Source organism: Pomacea canaliculata, linkage group LG4 (assembly GCF_003073045.1).
Source record: "Pomacea canaliculata isolate SZHN2017 linkage group LG4, ASM307304v1, whole genome shotgun sequence".
Taxonomy (NCBI): domain Eukaryota; kingdom Metazoa; phylum Mollusca; class Gastropoda; order Architaenioglossa; family Ampullariidae; genus Pomacea; species Pomacea canaliculata.
In genome coordinates, this window is record NC_037593.1 from 18504316 (window position 1) to 18524736 (window position 20421).

Consider the following 20421-nt stretch of genomic DNA (forward strand, 5'->3'; position numbering starts at 1 on the left):
TTGCAGTCCTCGGTTTTTTTTTGTTGACGGTTCTTTTGTAGTCTTTTATGTACAGCACATTGAGCTTGCATTCAAATGGGGAAATAGATGAATAATTGAATTTGTAAACTCTAACTTGTTCTTAAGTATGATGTGATACCAAATCGCTAATACACTCCATTCGTATCCATGTACACATAAAAGTAGATCCATCAAAAGTATGCAAAACAAGGCATTGTTTTATTTTCACAACGCTGTCATTATCACAATGATGCTAACAAATGTGTAATAAAACCTGCAAAGTACATCATAGGCAGGACAGGGTAATAGGAAACAAAGAAATGTTTTCTGAACATGAAAAGTGGTGGGAAAAAACTGTCAACTCCTCAATATTAACTTTACCTTTGAACAAGAGCCAAGAGTGTCCAGGAAATCATGAAATTATAAGAAGCATTTTGGACACTTATTATAAAATGGAATATGTTTTCATAAACTGTCTTCCCAACTTTGCTTTTAACCACAAATACCTGCTGATTAGGATATCCATCAGTACTACTAACTGCATTAATTCCTCTGCAACATCCATGGATCTTAAGCATTGTCTTCTTAACATACAAAATAAACATTTCTTAAACATGTTTCAGTTGCATTTTCTCATGACCAGTTTACAACATTAACAGAGAAAATCCCACCACATTACTGTAAGTTTGTTTAAAATTATTTTACTGATTTCATTTTATTGCACAAACTTGTACTAAAATGGTGCTACATCATGTTCAAATATGTTGAAAATCAATAATTTAACCTGAGAGCTGTTAGCACCTGTCATAAGTGACAGGACAGCTAAAAGTTACAAAAGATTTGTGTATGCTTCAAGTTTATCTGATTTTTGAAAATTAACCAGTGCGCTTGGGAATTAATGTAGTTTTCAATTGCTTGATTCACTTAAATATACTGACACTAGCACAAACTCTCTATTGACTTGATATTAATACTGAAATTTCATGTAAATTAAGACAAAATGTAAAAGTTTGATAAAAATAGCTTTGTGAATGCAGTGTATAATTGTATGTAAATGGCAGTTAATAAACTTTTCAACTTAATGAACTTCAATAACACAATTAACTTAGGAAAAAACACATGGGTAAAGTAAGATTAAAGAGTTTACTAGTTAGACATTTCATCAGGATTATCAAGTTTGAACTTATTGCTAGTAAACGTTTTTATAATTTTTTATACATATGATTTCTCATCTCTTATATTTTATTACTTCATTTTGTTATGATTTCAGTGTTATCTGTGAAACCCAAATGGTCATTTAAAACAAAAGGAAAAAAAGCCCCACTAAACTCTATCTTTTACTAGGAAAAAAATGTACAACACAGAACTAGAAATATATTACCACTGGACTGCAAATAGTATCCAAAATATCTGTTTACAAACAGATTTATAGTCAAATGCTAATTTTTGGAAGGAACCAACATTGTACTTGTTTCTTATTTCCGAACATGTCTGCATTGGTAAGAGTGACAGCACAAGCACTAGAGGGACAGAATAAGAAGATATTTAACAGTGTCTCTTCCTTCTACAGAAGCTGAAGTCTTTCTCAGTCTCACAGGGATTTCTTCAGCTGTTCTATAAATCATACATTCAGGGTGCGCTGTCCTCATTAATCTGCATTTTATAACAATTTAGCAGTGAAGGACAAGAGCAGCTTGAATTGTGTTGAAAATACTTGCTTCAAAATTATTGGGACAACCCATAATGACCTGTTGGGCTGCTGATCCAATGTACCTGCATGCAGGACCAACAGATTGAAGCTGTTCTTCGTTGTTTTGGCCATGCGACTTTTGAATGCTTCTGTGTATGAATGAATCATATTCAAGTCTGAATCATGATTGTGCAAATGTCTGTCTGATGGAGCGGTTATGAATGTTATGGTAATGTTGGTTGTTGTAGTGTGATTCTAACCCTCGCCTCGCTATAGAGCTACTATTAACTGCCCTCTAGGATAAATAAGTCCAATCTTATCTAAAAATCAAGTCCTGTATAGACAGTAGTATTTACCATCCGTCTCCTACTGTAGCTTGTCTGTATCACAATCAGCAGAGCCTGTACTGACACAGTATTGTCTCATGCCTGAGTCATAGCATCCAGTATGAGAATTGATATTTTCTAAATGTTAATGACAATGAATATCGAGTGTTTTTTTTAAATGTAATGTTTGGTGTTACTGTTTTCATAAATTATACAAACATATTGAAAAAAAATCCATGTTTAGCACCAAAATCCACTCCATTCTTCAAACACAGTGGTGTGTGTGTGTGAATATGCATCTGCATGAATGTCTATGGATACAGATTATCTATGCATATGAGAAAAAGATAAAAACAATATATACGCATACATATCTACATTAAAAAGCAGACTATCTTGCATATACAGTTATCCAGTTAATTTCACAGAAATTTCTTCCAGCAGCACCATACTATGAAAGTTGTACTAAAGAGATGTTAAAAAAAAACCCCAAACCAAAAACCAATCTTTCTTTTTGGTGGTTCGGTTTGGAAAATGGATGAAATGAACTACAGTGTATGTTGGTAAAAAAATTTTTATTCTCTTGTGTTAGCTGTACTTATAAATTAACATTTTATTGAAAATGAAGGGAAGGAACCTGCTAAAAATAGGATGCCCTTTTTACAAGACTACTGAAAGTTCATTGTTCAGCTACATGTAAAATTTGTTACTAACAGTAGAGAGTTGTAGGGGAGATGGAAAAGCCAAACCTGGAACAGACTTTTCACGTCCATAGCTTTTACTAAGCATTATTTCTTCTTGTAACTTTATATTTTTAAAAAACCCAAACAAACAAACTGTAAGCTACTTGGGCTTTTTGTGCTGCAATCAGGTTACCCCTTGTAACTCTTGAGGGTAATGCCAAGGACATTAATGAGCACTATGTAATAGAACCGATCATGTTCAACTTGCCCATAAACAGTTCCAACTGATTCAGTTGATATAATTTGCACTTGTCTTCAAAGATTGATCTCCGTCAAGTTTTGCTTTTTTTGGCACTGGAGGCTTTCAGGAAAAACTAGATTTGCTAGAGTATTCCAGGATGACTCATTACATGGTATAAATGAATGAAATTAAGTTTTACTGATTTAAAACTTTTTGTTAAAAAAACTGCTCAACTTATTTTCATAGCACATTTGAAATCAGAATTTCAGGGTTTAAAGACCATATTTCTTTTTCTTCTCTCTTTCATTCTATTATATTTTGTGCTTTTTCAGTTTAAGAGTTGTTTGACTCATCCACTAGTTGTTCTCACTCCTGCACAGCTTATGTTGGTTATACTTTTTTGAGGGTTGTTTTTAACAAAATTTTGTTACAACCTGAACATTGTCCCCAATCTTCTCTGATTCAAACTGAGCTCAAAATGTTGCAGCTTTTTCTCTAAAGCCATCAGCACTGAAGACTTTCATGAGGCATCTTCATCAGTCTGACTGGTGTACAGCACCTGAGCAAACAGTCACAAAAACATCTGAACTGTAGGCAGCAGGTTACTGTGGGACCAGCTTTTAACTTGCTTTAAAGTACAAACTCTTCATTTCTCATCTTTAACTCCAAAGGGAAACAAATAATCTCAGCATGTCTAATTATGATGTGTTAAAAAAACAACTGATTGCAAAGATTGATGACTTGGTGATCCAGTCTGTGAGATTAACTGGACATTATTATCTGAATGACTAGAAAAGACCAGTAAACTGCTAGTACCTGACTTATTTTGAGATTATATGGTTGACATCAACAGCCAGGATCACAACCATGAATTTTCACTAGTCGCTCGAAGCTTGTAGCAACCTCATGAATTCGGCTGTGACTGCCCCTGCCAGGTGTCTGACTGCAACTGCTATGGTTACTGCAAGGACCCATTGAGTCTTCACGGTTATCACAGGCCGTGTTACCATTGAACTCTGAAAGCATACAACAGTTTGTGAGCTGATGAAGACACTTCTAAGTTCCTCTGTAGGGAATGGAAAAACTTCATAGGTGCTCTCATTTTGTGGTTTGAAAGCACAGATTTCAAATTATGTGATGTAAAGTTTACTCATTTCTTATTAAAAAAAAAAAAAAATTAGAAATTGAAACAATAAAGATATGTGCATTTGACTACACATCACTTCATACCTACACAAATACATATATAATCCCATGTATGAATGCATTCACATAAAGACATAAAATAAAAACATGACCACTCTCCTCACCTGTGTTGGGCAGCACCTGCTCCCACCGGTAGCTGTCAGGATTGACAGGTTGGTTCACCCAAGCATTGCGTTCAATGTCATTGATGGTGGCTCGGCACAGTGGGTCAGGGTGTAGCACCCAGGTGATGAGGAACATAAGTGCTGTGATATAAACAGTTATGATAAGCAATTTCACTGAAGAATGTGATCATATGGGAACATCCTGACTAGTCACAAAAGGCATAACAAAGATGAATTGTGATTCATTTTTGAGAGGCCAAAATGAAACCACTTTACGTAATTTAGATCGAACATGAACTCACCTCGTGAGACACGAGATGGTGGCTTCAGGATACCTTGTAGTGTCTCTTCCACATCAAAAAATGGGTTTTCTCCAAAGACAAGCGTATACAATGTAATACCAAGAGACCATACTTCCAGTTCTGGGCCTCTGTACCTGGGTCATGGAATACACACACTCCATTAAAAAAAGAGACAAAAACACTACATAATGTAGGTCTCTTTGAAGACAAATTTAGGAACATTTAAACTACTGAAACAAGAAATACTAAACTTAAAAAAAAAAAAGAAAGAAAAGAAACAAACAAAACAAACAAAAAACCCTAAGGAAACAGAATATGTACCAGTACTCCTTTTTATTTGTATGTCGATCTTTAAGCATTCATTTGGTGCAACTTCTACTACAGACTGATGCTTTTATTTTTCCTTGAGCCTTTATACGTAAAATTTGACAACAACAATGTTAGCTTCGAAAGGACAAACCTCTTTTAACAGGTTAAAAATTGCTGAAGAGTCAAATTCATGGGTATATGTTAAAAGAAAAAAAAACAAAAACAAAAAAACTGTCAACACATAGATGATATTTCTTATTTATTATAGTTATTTTGACAATATTACACTGGTTTCATACTTGTAAAAAGAAGTGCATAAAAATAAACTTACTTGTTGCCCATCAGCACTTCAGGACTGCAGTATTCAATGGTTCCACAAAAGGTCCCAAACACTTTTCCAGGAGCCATGTATGCTGCAGCTCCAAAGTCAATCAGTTTAATTCGAAACATTTCATCAATGATGACATTCTCATCTTTTATATCACGGTGAATGATGTTCTGACTGTGAAGATAGGACACCCCTGCCACCATCTAGCAATGAAAGTCAATAAAACCATCATTTGAAGTGGTTCATTACTCCATGCATGATTTCAAAGATAAAAAGCAAACTAGATACTGTTTAATAATGTGTAATTTAAAGCACACTTTTCCACCCATGAAGACTATTCTAGCTCAGTGCATTCTTATCCAGCTTTTACTGATGCATGTATCTAACACACAATTTTGTTAGAGGTCCTAGAGCTTGAGCTGAATTTACTCTCACCTGTCGGAAAATGTAAGATGTAAGAGCTTCATCTAGTCGAGGGTTTCGATCAATAAACTCAAAGAGGTCCATGCCACTGCCATGTCGTTCCATGACCAGTTGGATGAATGCTTTGTTTTGAAACACATCCAGCACCTACCACACACATTGTGACAAAAAAGTCAGTATCATTCATGTATAACAAAGTAGGAATATCACGAAGATATAAATCAAACGATCATGCATTTTTTTAAAAATCAAAGGAAGTATGCATCGGCAGGTATCATTACCGTGACAATGTTGGGGTGTTCGAGACGGGACAGCAAAAACACTTCCATAGGAATCATGCCAAGTCCTGGGTCCATGACCCAACTCTCTCTCAGAACCTTCCCACGACGTATGAATTTTACCACCACCTGTTCAACAGGTAGATGATAAGAGATGATGGACACCATCTACACAGGAACTTACCCACCCACCTAAACTGAAAAAAAGCACTATATCTCTCAATGCCATACGAAATTCATCACAAAAAAAAAAAAAGAAAAAAAGAAAAGGTTGTTGCTATAATGATGCAAGTGATCTAGGCATTTATTTTGTTTTTCTTTGTGTGATAAATTTTCTATTTGTCTTTCTTTTAAACAAAGTTTGTGATCTCAACACCTTCCTAAGTATCTCATCAGAAAATGATCTTTACCTCTTTACCATCTGAACGGCGAACACCAAGTTTGACAAAGCCAAATGCTCCTTTCCCAATGGAAGAAAGAGTAATGTAACTGTCATTATATTCTCCAGCACATGCAGCCACAAGCTCCTCACTGTCTATGTTGCGTGGATTACTATCTGTTGGTGTTTTGCCTGGGGATGCAAATTGCTGAGCCGGCATAACTTCAGTCTCTTCTAACTTAGATTCAGAGTTTGCTTGATCTTGAATCAACTGCCGAGGGTTTAAAAAAAAATTCTCTTAACACAAATATTGATAGAAAAAGGAAAAAAGTGAAAATGAATACTTCCCAAGTGGTTGCCATGAAGAAGTGGCATGAGGATTCAAGTGATTTTGCCATTTACACGAGCAACAATAACAAAGTCAAAACCTCAGATGAGAAATAATAAAAATATTCAGTGTAAATAAAATATCAACTGCTAGCTTTTACAATTAAAATACTTTAACTAATGTTGTAGATTTTCAAATGAATTTGAAGTTAATAGCATGATTTAGATATTATTAATGTATTTCAATATTTATTTTAATTGTAAAACTTATTGTGATGTTTAGATGAAGATAATTATTTGAATTTCAATTAAATTTTTCGCTGGCTTCATAAATTTTATGGTTAAAATTTCATTTTAAGGATGAAGCGTTGGGGATGAAGTGTCTGGGGATTAAGTGACTGGGAACCGAGAATACCCACCTCTCCAAGGCTGTGTCCAGACTGATCTAAGGTACTGCTTAAACTGGAGGCAAGGGTCAGGTTACCATGGGAACGACTAGCATCCAGAATCTCCTCAGGATCACGAGACAACCATAGTAAAACCATCTGAGAGCCATCAGCTAAAGTGACTCGTTTAATTTGGAATACAACTCCTGCATCAGTCAAAACCGAGACATAGCAAGAAATTAAAAATAATGTCTCTTTCAGTTTCATATGCTAAAATGTGACATAAAACTGCTTTCTTTATGTATATTTTCATTTCTTTGAACAACTGATCATGTTCTTCTATTAAGAGGTAAAGTAAAAAGTTATATTTTTAAACAGCATTACCTGCTGATAAACTACTACAAAATGCCCTTGAAAAAATGAATGTTTCTTGTGCAACTAAAAACTGATAAAACCCCTGAAACACACAAAAATTAAAGCTCTCTTACCAAGGAATCCACCATCTTTGTGTTTGGCTTGACCAGAAAAACTGCCCTCTGGAATTTGTCCACAGCACTGTTCACCTGGTCTTGCATCGGTTTGTGTTGAGTTTGTTGATTCATCACCATTTTCGGCCTCCGTGTGGGAAGAATCCACATTTGAAGAACTATCAAAAAGATCAAATTGAGGCTACCACAGAAATATCAACCCTTCTTTTCATATCAAAGCTTTTAGGGAACTTTAATTGGTTTTTTTTTGTTTTGTTTTTGTTTTCAACAATCTACAAGTTAGCTGATATTAGTACTCAATATTTCTTAGGTACCAAATCCATTAAAATTTGCAGACACATTGGTATCAATGCAGATTTAATCAAGAAGAAAATGATTCTTATGTCACCTGACATCCTTGCCTCTGCTGGAAGCTCGAGAACTGCTGGAATCTGTGTTAGGATTGGAAGCTCCTGTCTCATCCCGACTAAAATAACTCGATTCATCTTCAAAACAAGCATCGCTTGCATTGTCACCACCTCCCGAATGAACAGAGTGATTGGAGTATAGGTGCAGGAAACTGACAAGCTTTTCATCTAAGGGGCTAGTGTCATCAGAAGTGCTGGTATCGACACCACCTGGATATTGGGGTCAAAACATCATGACGATCAAGACATGAGAACATTTTTTTGAGATACACACAAAAGGCCCTTATTCCTTTGACAAAAGGACAGCAGAAAAAGGCCAAGTTTAAAGATCTGAAAAGCAAAGCATATTGGATGCCAGGTGCACAGTATGCCACAGTGAATGGAAGACACAGCAGTCAGGTAAACCTAATTTCATAAAGACTTTTATCTGACTGTTGTATGTAGTCATCTAGCTTGTGACTAGTGTACTGTGCACCTGAAAGGTTCTACTTGATAAGTAAACACAAAGTATAATACGTCCTCACCTGCTAAATCTTTTGGCTGGTAAATCTCATCATTTAAACGGTGGGTATTGCGAGTTTTCTTTATCTGCTTGGTGACAGGCAGACTATCTGCAGCATCTTCCCTAACATCGTCAATGTTGCTGCTGACATCAGCAGTTGTCCCCTCAAAGCCAGAACTTTCCAACTCAAATGTCTCACTACTATCACCTTGGCCATCATCATCATCATCTGAGATTTGTCCGTCAATATTGTCATATGACATTTGAGCTGCAAGAAGTTCAGCTATATCATGAGGATCTGAACCTTCGTTGTCAGACACAAGCAAGTCATGAACACCATGTTCATTTGATTTTGGTGATGGTGAAGAGCTTGCTGTGTCATTGTGGCCTTTTGGAACAGCCGAAGATACCAGATGCACTTTTCTTTTGCAGACTGGTGAAAAGGAATCCTTACAAACACAATGAATGCCACACTGCACACCACTGGGAATAACCCTGTCTTCATCTTTGACACTTTTGTCACGTTCCTCAGATAAAGACTGTATGTCCAACTGATGTAAAGCATTGTCTCCTGAAGGAGTCATAGGTTTACCTTGACTGTACATTCTCTTATTTACTATTTGGCTCTCTGAAGTCTCACTGAACACCTGGTCATGCCCCTCTGTCGTCTGTTCTCTGATTAAAAACAAAAAATCTTGTGTTCACCTCAAAATGCCTCAACTACATGAAACGGCACAAAATAAAATCAAGCAGTTACCGGAAATGCTAGCATTAGACTATACAGAAAATGAGTGGGTAGATAAAAGCAAACTATAGTAGAGACTTACGGTTTGGTTGTACATGCTGGAAAACCATTGATCCATCACTTAAACATCAATCAAAAGATCTACTTTGAAAGGCTTGCTTGCATGATGATCAGAAGAAACATTATCATGCTTACCCCTCTTTAGATCCATCTGCTGACTGTCTACATGGGGTTGAGGTGGCTGGTTGAAATATTGTTTGAGAAACCAAAGGATGAGCTGGTTCACAGCATTCTACAGCATTTTCCTTGTCTCCAAAGTGTGTATCTGAAACATTGTTCTTTCAAGTTGCAGAAATAGATAATAAACGTAGAATTTCTAAGAGACACATTAAAGAAAACTATAAAATTTGAAATATGTGCTTAGTTCAAATTTTATAGTTTTCTTTAATGTGTCTCTTAGAAACAGCTCAGTTCAAGAGTTAACAATTAACAAATAATCACATTAAAAAAAGAAATGGTTATATTACCCTTTATTTAATTTGATCAAGTGTTCAGTCTTACCAGTAGTGGGGTCCTGAACAACATCATCATCATCATCGTCTAACTCAAAATCCACAGGTACCAATGAAGTTTCCAACTCCATGTCAAGGACGTCAAAAAAGTCAGGAATCAGAAGGGTGATACTCTCACCAACCAACTGAGAACGAGTGTAGCCAAAAAGAAGGCGAGAAAAATTGTCATTTACACTGTAAATAGTGCCATCAGGCTTCAGGGCAATCATGCCACTGATGTTAGTAAATATCCACACAGTAGCACAGTAATAAGGCTGCTTGAATTTCAAATCTGCAATGTATAAAACACACAAATTTAAAGTAACATGGCATAAAAATATATTTTGTGACCTTATTTCTTTCCTTATCTGTTTTTATTACAAAAATTTGTGACACTGCATAGGTATTAAACCACCATGTGTGCAGCCAGTCCTCTAAGCACTCAGGTTATGTACTTCCCCTTTTTACCTGACTACCAGACAAAATCATTTTCAAGAGTGAATCTGCCACAGACCAGCAACACACCTTGTTTCAGTTCTGTAAACTGGCCATCCTTTTCTTCCTCTGCAGTTTTGATGATAATGCTCAAAGGAAAAGAGCTTCCATCCCGGGTTCGGCCAGTGGCCCTCTGCTTTTTCACTTCCTGGATCAAATACCGTTCACTGAAAAATTGCTTAAGGCACTCATGCATTTTAAGAACTGGTTGTGTTATCACGAAAAAGTGTGTATAACATAAGTAACTTAAACAGAAAATCTAGCAGCCACAGAAAATCCAACATATGCCATTGCTTGCTGTGTTCCATGGCTTCTTTTTTGTTTGATTGCCTAGAAATATAGCAAAAAGAAAAGCCTTTCCCCCCTAAAAAATAGCAACAATTGTATCTTGCTCTCTTAAATGTAAATAATTAGATTCAGTTTGTTTTTTGCAAAACTGCTCGCGTCTCCAGAAACAATTTAAAACTTGGTTGGCCTGTGGTATGGTAATTGTGTTTAATATCAGGGTTATTACTGTGATGATCAGTTGCTGACTGCTGTCCAACACAAAGAATGAGAAAGATTCCTCCAGTGATTACACATCAGATGCAGCATCAACTTAAGTCTACCTTGGTGATGCCCAAGAGAGGGTCAGGGTATTTAAAGGCAGGAATCAGTTGTCGTACGTTAAGGCCACAGACAAGCTGAGACCCTGCAAAGCCACACAGATGGGCTAAAGAGTCATCACACCACAAGATGTCCCCCTGAAACAAGAAACTTAATATCTAAGGCTGCAATCAGTGATATGCAAAAGCTTTGCATGCTATATGTTGATATTTCAAGCACTATTTATTCATGCAGTCTTCTTCCATTTACAAAATCATTTGTACATAATACACTAACTCTTCCAGCAGTTTTACTAGCATGTCTCTTTATTCATGAGTTTCGCAAATGTGAACAGTCATGTACTCACTTGTGAATCAAAATGGATGTTGGCCACAGTACGTTCCACAGGCTCCATAACACACAGCAGTCGTCCATGCTGCTGGCGGTCTGGTCCCCAGTTCTCCCTGTCGTCTAGTCGTTTTACCCAAAGGGATATAGGAAGTGTCAACCCATGACTGTCTACAGCCTCTACCTGAAGGTGGCGAAGTAATGCAAAAGATTTATCAAAATGGAAGTGCACATTTTATGACAAGTGTACAGGGAATCTAAGTTATATTTGTGAGTGATTTTTTATCTTATCAATCTACTTGATGTTTATCCTCTCATCTTCAAAAAGAAAAGAGATTTATCAGCACAAAGAGCTACTGTAAACATCTACACAGCTGTCTCTTGCATTAACCCCAAGACAGCAGACTCTTGCACAATTACCTCTGAGCCTTCCACCTTCTACTCACCACTTTTCCTGCGAGGGACACAATCTGGCCACTGGGCTCCATGTGATTCTCTGCAATGACTTCCTGCTCTTTAGGCTTGAGACGAACAAGTGTGCTCAGAGAGCGCCCTACAAGATCCTCTTCTTCATAGCCAAACAGCTCACAGGCCATGCTGTTGGCCGTCAAAATCTATACCCCACAGTAAAAAACAGTAAAAACCTCTCAGTTATGATGCAGACCAATCAATACATACAATAAAAACTAACATACTTTTAGTAAATTACACTTTGCTACAACACAAACAACTGAAGCAAGATGCCAAGTACCCTTGAAGCATACAGAGTCTGGATGTTGATGGGTATTTTGCTTTGAAAAGCCCACTGCAAGCAAGGTCCCAAGACTGAAAGACTGAAGTTATATATGGTATGCCTGGCACCTGCACTATTGAGATGAGGGGAAATCAAAAGTAACAAAACAAATGTAGTGAGTGATGCAGTTCTGAGAGAGAATCATGTAACAAGTGCAGGGCAACATATTTCTTATGAGTGGTGTTATGTACTAAGAGTGAGCAAACTTGTTCAACAAAGCAACTAATCTTACAAATTATTTCCAATAAAACAAACATCTTGTATGCAGAACTTGAAAAAAGGCTTTTGAAGATTTTAAATAAGGAACTTACGAGAACTTATGTGAATTCCTTGATAAACCACATATCTCTGTTAACCAGCAAGCAGAAATTTTTAATGCTGGTTTTAAGCATACAGCTCACTGCAGCTAGCCCTGACATATAGATTTTGTATTGGCTTTTTTATTATTAAAAAAAAAAGCATTTGGTTTGACCATGTGTTTCACTACAAATAGATAATTAATTGTTTTACAGATACTTATGATGAAAAAATGTAAAGGTTTTTAGTACTCACTTCCGAACTATGAGCAGCAATTGTACATATGGCTTTGTTTGGGTTCCTGACTGTAGTGGGGAAGATGGCACATCCTGTCTGATTGCCTAAAAATCTCGAGAATGACCAACTTTCACTCATTGACCTGTTTTTACTGTCCATCTCTTCTCTCCCACTAGCAGCTTCCCTAGTCCGAGAAAAGGATCTTCGCAAAGGACTTGCAGAGAAACTGACGTCATTCAAACCATCACCTGCACATTGGGCAGATACAAATCACAGGCTAGTTTCTGGGACTATCTTCAACACTGATAAATTTTTTCCCAATTAAATATCCATGTTTATGACTTAAACTCACAACACATGACTGCAATAAAAGTTTACTCTCCCGACAACATGACATTTTCATCAGACTGTCAGCATATACATTTTACAGTTTCTTAGATATAGCCATAAACCCTTCTACTGTCCTGTTTTCTTGATAGTTTAATCGAAAATTATTGTTATTATTGTTGTCATCATTGCCATCATCATCATCATCATCGCCACATGAAAATAATTTGTTAATGGCAGGTATAACTTTTGTGCTATAAATCATTTTTATACATCCATTTAACTGTAATATATACCAGTATTTTTACCAGGTATGAGATGGGATCTTCAAAATATCTTAACTACTTTACACCACAGAAATAATCAAGAAACCATCATTGCTAGGAAGACAGCTGCTGACTTCAGGAAGCTGTCCAAGCAAACTTTTTAATTCATTATATCATTAAAATTTAACTTCAGATGCATTGTTAATCAAGATACAATATCAAAATAGATGTTAAATAAATTTGCTTTTATCTTGGAAACCACGCAAAAAGGAAAAAAGGTCACTCAAGCAAGTAATTTTAAGCAGAAATTAAAAAAGATAAACCACATCTGCTAACCCATTATTATATGTATGACAATTACAAGTTTAATCTACATATATCTCCACATGCTAATGAACAATTTAATGCTAATTCCCCCCAAAACTCACCAACTTTGGGTTTATTATCTCTAACACTGGGTGTAGTTAAAGTTGCATCCCCTGGCAGCACCTCATGGTGATGACGAGACTTGGTTGTCTTGGGAAAAGACTGATTTACTTCAAATGATGCTTCCTTTGAGTGGCCTATGAACCCCATCTCTGCAGCACGCTCTCGTTGTTTGGTGCGAATGCGATCAAGTGGGGAAGGGTAGGACGGTGAGCCAAATGACATCTTGCCTTTCAGGACAGAATTTATGCCATCCTGCTGGCAGACATGATACACATGTTGTGAGATGATGGATGACAAGCGATGGGGGCTGTCAGCCTCAGTGCATCTCTCAGCAGTTGGAAAGGGCTGATCCCAGGTGATGTTGTTGAGGCTGATGTTGACATTCTGCCAAAATTCAAAACACAGATTAAAGTTGAAGACCAGTCCCCCCCCCCCCCCCAAAAAAAAAAAAAAAAAAAAGAAAGAAAGTGGGCACTGAACATATAATGACATTGTGCCCAGATTAAATACAAGATCAAAGGTGTGACAAAGCTCAAAATGCATGAAATAAAGGAGCTTTAAATATACATTTTTTGTTATTCCTCATTAACAACAACAAAGGCTAATTTCTTTGTCACTTTTTCTTGAAACACTGCCTGACTTTCAGTTATTAGCTATAAAATAAAACACAGCTTCTAAGCAACTGGTATCAACAAACCAAGTCAGAAATATACTTTACATCATAGTAGGTTATAAACATGCATTTACAAAATAGTTTTGTGCACCACACAGAAAATTCAGGTTATGTATTTCTGCCAGTCATCAAATTATTAGTGATTACCCTACAAACAATTATTAGAGGTCTCCTTGATCACCACATGGGTGGGGTGGGGAGTATATACCAGTGTCAATACTGTCTTAATACTGTTCCTCGATGTCAAAAAATGATTATCATTGTAAGACTGTCAATGACTTTTATGGAAAGCGGGGAAAATAAGTGCACCAGACTACAAGACGAACAGATATCTGCTGACTCATCTCATAACCGTTTCCACCCTTCATGCATTTATCCAGTCACTTCGCATTTCAACATGCTTTTAAACCAAAGAAGTGCTATACTCACACAATCAACTGACAAAGGAGTAACATGATTGTAAAGACATGATAGGATTGTTATTTTTAAGTTGAAGATAATGAGATTGAAATACACATGCATAAATTCCACAAGCTTATATAATGAAGAAAGACAGTCTTCTGTTAACTGTAAGGAGAGAGCGACAGGATTTTTATTTGTATTTTTCGTTTGTATTTTTTTTCTCTTAAGCATGGAGAGCCAGGCTTTGGTTAGGGAGCCACACTCTACAAGCTCACTTTTTGTTATTATTATTATTTAAATAATCAGTATCAGTCATCTGCATTTATGCCAAGGTAAACGATGTTAGCTAACAACAGGATTGCAAATATGAATCTGTCCAGCTTGTCTATGCTACATTGAAACATTAATATACACTCCCCCACCTGAAACTAAACCATATAAACTACTTAAACATAACCAACACTTTGAATGATGTATGCATCTTAAAAGCTTTTAGAGTAAAGCTAAGTTTCTTAGAAAGTACTGTGTGAAATTTTATATTCAGTGCTCTGACTTTTATGCTTCCCTTGCTTAACCTCTGTACGTAGTCCTGTGATCAGCCTTCCAAAATACCAATATCATCAAAGTACCAAAAGTTAATCACAAATGGTTTCCTTGGATTCACAATGGTGAAAGCTTAAATCTTTTTGTGTATCTTTCAATGTCTGCACAGTTTCTGATTAAAAAACAAATAGCAAAAACAGAAAGATCTTTTATTGCCCCTTTCTTGCTCAGTCTTTCAGTCTGGCACTTTTAGCTCGTGTAGTTGGAGTAAGACCTGTCACACTACTGAGTCTTTCCCATGCAGACATTGTTATATGTTTGCTCATTTTTGTATTTTCTATTTTGATTCCAAGTTTTAGCATCACCCACAAGAAAGCCTTGCCTCACAATTATGCCATTACATGGTTCATAAATTAACAATGATTAAGGCAGTAATATCCCTTGATAAGATTATGTACAGTTTCTAATAAATCTAAATGTGCCACATATCACGAACAACCTTAAAAGTTAAAAAAAAAAAAAGAAAAAAAAAAGTAAATAATAATGCTGTAATCAATAGTTTATAAAGATTCTATCATCGAAATCATTATCATCCACATCAGCTGTCTTTATTTTTTGCTGTTTTACTCCAACCCCAACAAATGTTACATGATATTGATATATGTGTCTTCACACGCCCACACATATAGAGAAGCAGGCCTACGGCTATCCTATAAAAGGTCAACTACAGCTAGCACTAGACATCTGATGCACGCTAGACTGGACACTGCTGTATATGTGCAAGACTGTCTTACATTGCTAGTGTCTGCTTGCCTGCCTGGGGCCCAGCGTGCTATGTGTGTTTCCTGGAGGATCCTGCTGGTCTCAGTCCGCAGCTGCTGACGTCAGTGGCACTTTTTCCGACCATGCCTAGACTCGTAGCTGGCCAGGGGAATGGGGGCTCCTTCCTCACGACTGACATTTTCCAATGAAATATATCGATGCTGCGGCAGCTTCCTCCTCCAGCAGCTGGCACACTCGGGGGCGGGGGAGGCTAGGGGAGGCGGAGGGAGGCGCGGCGTCTGTGACTCACGGCAGCACATGCGCTGCGCGAGCTCCATCCAGGCCAAGCAATCTTAATGAACGTCGACTCACCCACCCCACAACCCTCCTTCACCCACGCAATTTTCGTCCAGAAACCCTGACAGCTCCTGGGCTTTGACGGGCAAGACAACCCTCACCCCTCTTAGATTACTAGCTCCAGTTTACACGAGTCCAGTGAGATCAACCCACAGCAATGGGCACACATCGCCAGCTCAGGGGGAGAGGCTGAAGTCAGTTTTGTTCAACGATGCTTTTATTTAGTTCTTTTTCTACTGATAAAATCTGAGCACGTTGACGCCACCCTTTCAAACATTTTGTAAAAATGCTCAATTATTTTATGAATTAAAGTATGGGTTCGTTATACCGTTGCTAATAAACAAAAATATTACAGCCCCATAATCCAGCACGTATCCAAGACGCCACCCGAACAACCGGAGCACTTGATGCAGTTTCTGGCTCAACTTGAGACGGTGACGAGGAGTTAAGTATCGAAGGGTAATTTGTGTGCGATCACGCCGCCACACAAAACACGCGCGCGCGCGTCATCGTCAAAGACACACAGACACACACATCCACAGACGCCAAGCACGTAGTTGCCAGCATTAGGAAGACTCGAGAAGCCCATGACGTCCTCTGACAACACAATGCTCTTGTATCAATATTAAAAAAAACAAACAAACAAACAAACACAACAAACCCGAATGCCACTTATCCCGCGCCGTGGTCACTTCGGTGGCCTCGGCCTCACTGCTACGAAATCGCCATGTGCCACAGAATCTCCCCTGCGCCGGCCAAAACCATTCCAGACCACCTCGCCCGCTCAGCACGCTGGCAGTGCTTACCTGACATCACTGTCTCTAGAGTGACTTCACGACACCCTGCTGAAGACCAACGGACAGGAAAGTAGGGGGAGGAACGCCATTTGGAAAACGGCCACCCGGGAAAAGTGCGACATTCCATGAGATGCCGGAGAAGGCGACAAACTCGTCCGGCGCGGGGGCTCAGCTGCTGATCTCATCGCACGCGTCACGATGTGCCGATGTGCCTGTCGACGACGCCACTTGTCTCGCAGACCCAAGTGCGTGCACGGCGGTGCGGTGCCGCTGTCCTACGTGGCGCCACGCTGTGTCGTCCACCAATCAATACATCATCAACGCTGACTCCCCGATTTTACGCTTTGGATTTTTAAAACATATTTTTAGTCTTTTTGTTTTCTTCCCACCTCGTTGTTTCTCTAAGACATGCTTCGAGTGATGGGGAGAGGCAGATGTCGTGGAGGAAGTGAGACAGAGAATGCAGCTGTTGCCGCCGCCATCTTTGCGGGGTGGAGTTGGGGGGTACCGGTTGACGGACGTCTGCGTTGTCCGCCTAGTGGGATTTGACAGGGTGCTGGAATTGTCTTGGTTACCGAGCCGATGCCTGTATGGACGATACGAATTAGCTACATCGGCAGCGAGACGCGGCTGCAGGTCAGCCTGACTCGTCGTGCGACATCAAGGGAAAAGTCGCTTCCTGGATGTGACCGATCGACTGACTAGTCCTCCTGTCATCACAGCACCAATTTATGGCTCTCACCACTGACCCCACTCCAGTGCACTTCTGCGACTCAGATCTTGGACAGCGCAACACAGCAGCAGCAGCATTGCAATGACTGGCTGCCTACATTGATCGCATATAGTGCTCGCGTCCTTAGCTATTGACAAATGCAAGCACAGCCCATTGAAAGTTACCCCACACAGCGTTGTCATGTTGTTATGGGAAACCAGATGACATGCTTCATTCACAGGGTGTAGGGGTATCAAAGAGCTCTAGGTTTTCACATGCATATTGCACTTGGGATAATCAACAAGGTTTTGCCTCTCAGACTCCTATCACTGGGTGGACAAGCCAGATAACCACACCAGTTCATCTAGAATATCAAGCTATTGATATTGAATATTGAAGGCTGAATATTGAAGGCTGCAAACTCCACAATTCTAGGAGTTGCACAAACTCAGTAATTATATTAGCTATCCTAAGTAACCTCATCGACCTATTAAAAAGTCTTTTAAAGATACAGACCCAATAAAAATGGGCCATTTATGATTTTCCAAAGCCACTCGACCATTTTGTGAACTAGATGTGGATGCTGAAGAAATCAGCACACACTGGAAGCAGGAACAAACACAAATATATGTACTTATATAGAAACCCACCCTTTATTGTTATAATATTAATTAATTTACCTGATTTGTCTTCGGCATAGACCTATTACGTCTTGTATGTGGAACCGTGGACTCAAGTGACCACTGCGGGTATTCCAATGGTGCCGATCTTTGTGATTTCGGCCTCCGATACTTTGGAGTTGACATTAACATGCTGGGATGAAAAAAAAATTGTTAACTTTTTCCATCCACAGTAATAATGATAACGTTTATTTGAAATACATTGACTTACGCTGGTACTACAGACATGTATAGACTAGTACTCAATGCATCCCCAGTGAAATAGATTTTTTTTTATGCTGTGATTGAAAGAAAGCAAAGTAAAATCAGAATAATATAACTTTTACAAAAAGAGCAAGATAATTTAAATAAAAAATATAAAGGCCACATTTATCCAGAAACAATCTGTAGTAAGGAGTTAATTTTTAATCTGGTAGAGTCTCATGTTACTAGCCTGTTATTACAGACAAGACACAAAATTCAGCACAGTTTTTAAAATTTATTTTGTACATATTCTTTTGTTGTGCATAGTGGTGTAAGATCTATACAACAAAAAGCATGTTAAAGAATTAGTGGAGTGCTAAAGAGGTAAAAATTGTAACATCAAGATGTGCCCAAAGTAAACACATCCATGTACTGTTGACAACTTTCTATGCACAATTGTTTGTATCTCAAGAATGAATGGGGTGTATTCACCCAGATTTGGGAAAATGGTTTCTTGCACTGAGTACTTGAATATTAGAAAAAAGTTGTGCACCCCACTGTCTCTTAAACGTTTGAACCATTTCCTCACACAAAATGTGGAAGGATTGGACTCACAAGTTCGAAATACATACAACAGTATCTTTTGTGTGCTGGAATCACACAATTCTATAATACCAATAATAAGCCATAATACCGGTAATTTATCCTAGTACATGTACTTTGATTATCTGCTGAGTTTACAATAAGGAATTTGAAGGTATTTATGATATTTTATGTGATTGCTGCTTTTAATACCTAATGAATATGACAAGAACTTAATCTATAGTTCTGATTACGAGGAGACAGAAGAAAGTCTGCTGGTTTACTATTGGTAGTAGCTGTGTGCTTCTGTCTTGAGCCTAGTAATAGTTCGGTACTATCGTTGTGCACCAATTAATGCAAGCCATCAAACAACATATCAATTTGTTGAAGCTTCTCGCTCCACTGTTGTACTTCAGCCTCCACAGTATTAGTTAATACTAACAGATTACCAATTGGGAGTCAATCATCTATTCATTCTATCATGGATGTGTTCGTGATGCTATCAAATCCTTTTCTTGTCAAGTCGAAAACATTATTATGCCTGTGCAGATATGCAAAGCACTTGCTAATACCACCTGCCAGATTTTATTCCCATATTTCGAATGTTTAAGACCAAAATATTGGTAATGCACACTTTCTGTCATCGAAATAAGGTATTTATTTCACACATCGCTAATAAGTTTAAACTTACCTTTTCAATTCTTCCGCCATTTTCCCAAGAAACAGTGCGCGCGCAGGTCAAAGGTAACAATTCCGCAACACGAAATTGACGGAGCAGCCTTACGCTGAGCATACGGCGTCCACAATGTTTTATCAGTTCAAGATTTACTTACAGAGAATATATCAGGTTTAGATAAAAATTACATGCATATTGGAGCACCTTGCTTGTGAACCACGGCATTACTCTGTCGGATTACATCTCGCTCCTGCAGATGCGATGTTAATTTTCACTTTCGCCGTCACCATTGACGCTTTCTTCTGCATCTGCTAATATTACAGTGTGTGGTTCTGCATGCAATAATTAACATCGTTGAGGTTTTTTTGAGACAAATGTGCAAAGCTTAAAAAAAAATTAAACAAAGTATTAAGGGTTTCGATGTCAGTTAATTAGTCAGTGGAAAGAAATTAATATTTTATATCTTCTAGCGTAAGATTTCAATCATCATACGTATGTCGCAGATAACATTGATATTTGGTCGATCCACTTTTAGAAATGAATTGGCACGTCAAAAAAGCATGTTGCTTTGACTGTTATTATAGTTAATGAATTATTTTTAT

The 20421-nt window shown here is 37.9% G+C and overlaps 1 protein-coding gene across 3 annotated transcripts; it reads right to left on the reverse strand.

Annotated features, from left to right (window-relative positions):
* Nucleotides 1–191: 191 nt before the first annotated feature.
* LOC112561222 (PAS domain-containing serine/threonine-protein kinase-like) lies at nucleotides 192–20141 on the reverse strand. Of its 3 annotated transcripts, XM_025233561.1 has the most exons (22): nucleotides 19835–20141; nucleotides 18379–18511; nucleotides 13452–13836; nucleotides 12449–12678; nucleotides 11550–11717; nucleotides 11123–11287; nucleotides 10779–10913; nucleotides 10201–10318; nucleotides 9686–9967; nucleotides 9320–9449; nucleotides 8402–9054; nucleotides 7859–8087; nucleotides 7471–7628; nucleotides 7016–7188; nucleotides 6301–6540; nucleotides 5894–6019; nucleotides 5625–5759; nucleotides 5193–5392; nucleotides 4553–4686; nucleotides 4251–4391; nucleotides 3757–3956; nucleotides 192–3499 (listed from the first exon to the last, which is right to left on the reverse strand). In XM_025233561.1, exons 1-21 carry the CDS (start codon nucleotides 19852–19854, stop codon nucleotides 3787–3789), a joined length of 4125 nt encoding a protein of 1374 aa, XP_025089346.1. In that variant the 5' UTR covers nucleotides 19855–20141; the 3' UTR covers nucleotides 192–3499; nucleotides 3757–3786. The 3 variants fall into 3 exon arrangements, with proteins under 3 accessions (XP_025089346.1, XP_025089348.1, XP_025089347.1); XM_025233563.1 differs by lacking the exons at nucleotides 18379–18511; nucleotides 19835–20141 and adding an exon at nucleotides 16996–17373; XM_025233562.1 differs by lacking the exons at nucleotides 18379–18511; nucleotides 19835–20141 and adding an exon at nucleotides 15865–16869.
* Between the last annotated feature and the right edge of the window lie 280 nt (nucleotides 20142–20421).

What these genes read in the sequence shown, in the direction of transcription:
- LOC112561222 (XM_025233561.1), bottom strand. Translation starts at nt 19,854, where the DNA reads ATGGCGGAAGAATTGAAAAG. An exon ending in CTCTCTTGGGCATCACCAAG is followed by an intron (nt 10,319 to 10,778) that starts GTAGACTTAAGT and finishes TATTTGATCCAG; the next exon opens with GAAGTGAAAAAGCAGAGGGC. An exon ending in ACCATCTCGTGTCTCACGAG is followed by an intron (nt 4,392 to 4,552) that starts GTGAGTTCATGT and finishes TTTATATCACAG; the next exon opens with CACTTATGTTCCTCATCACC.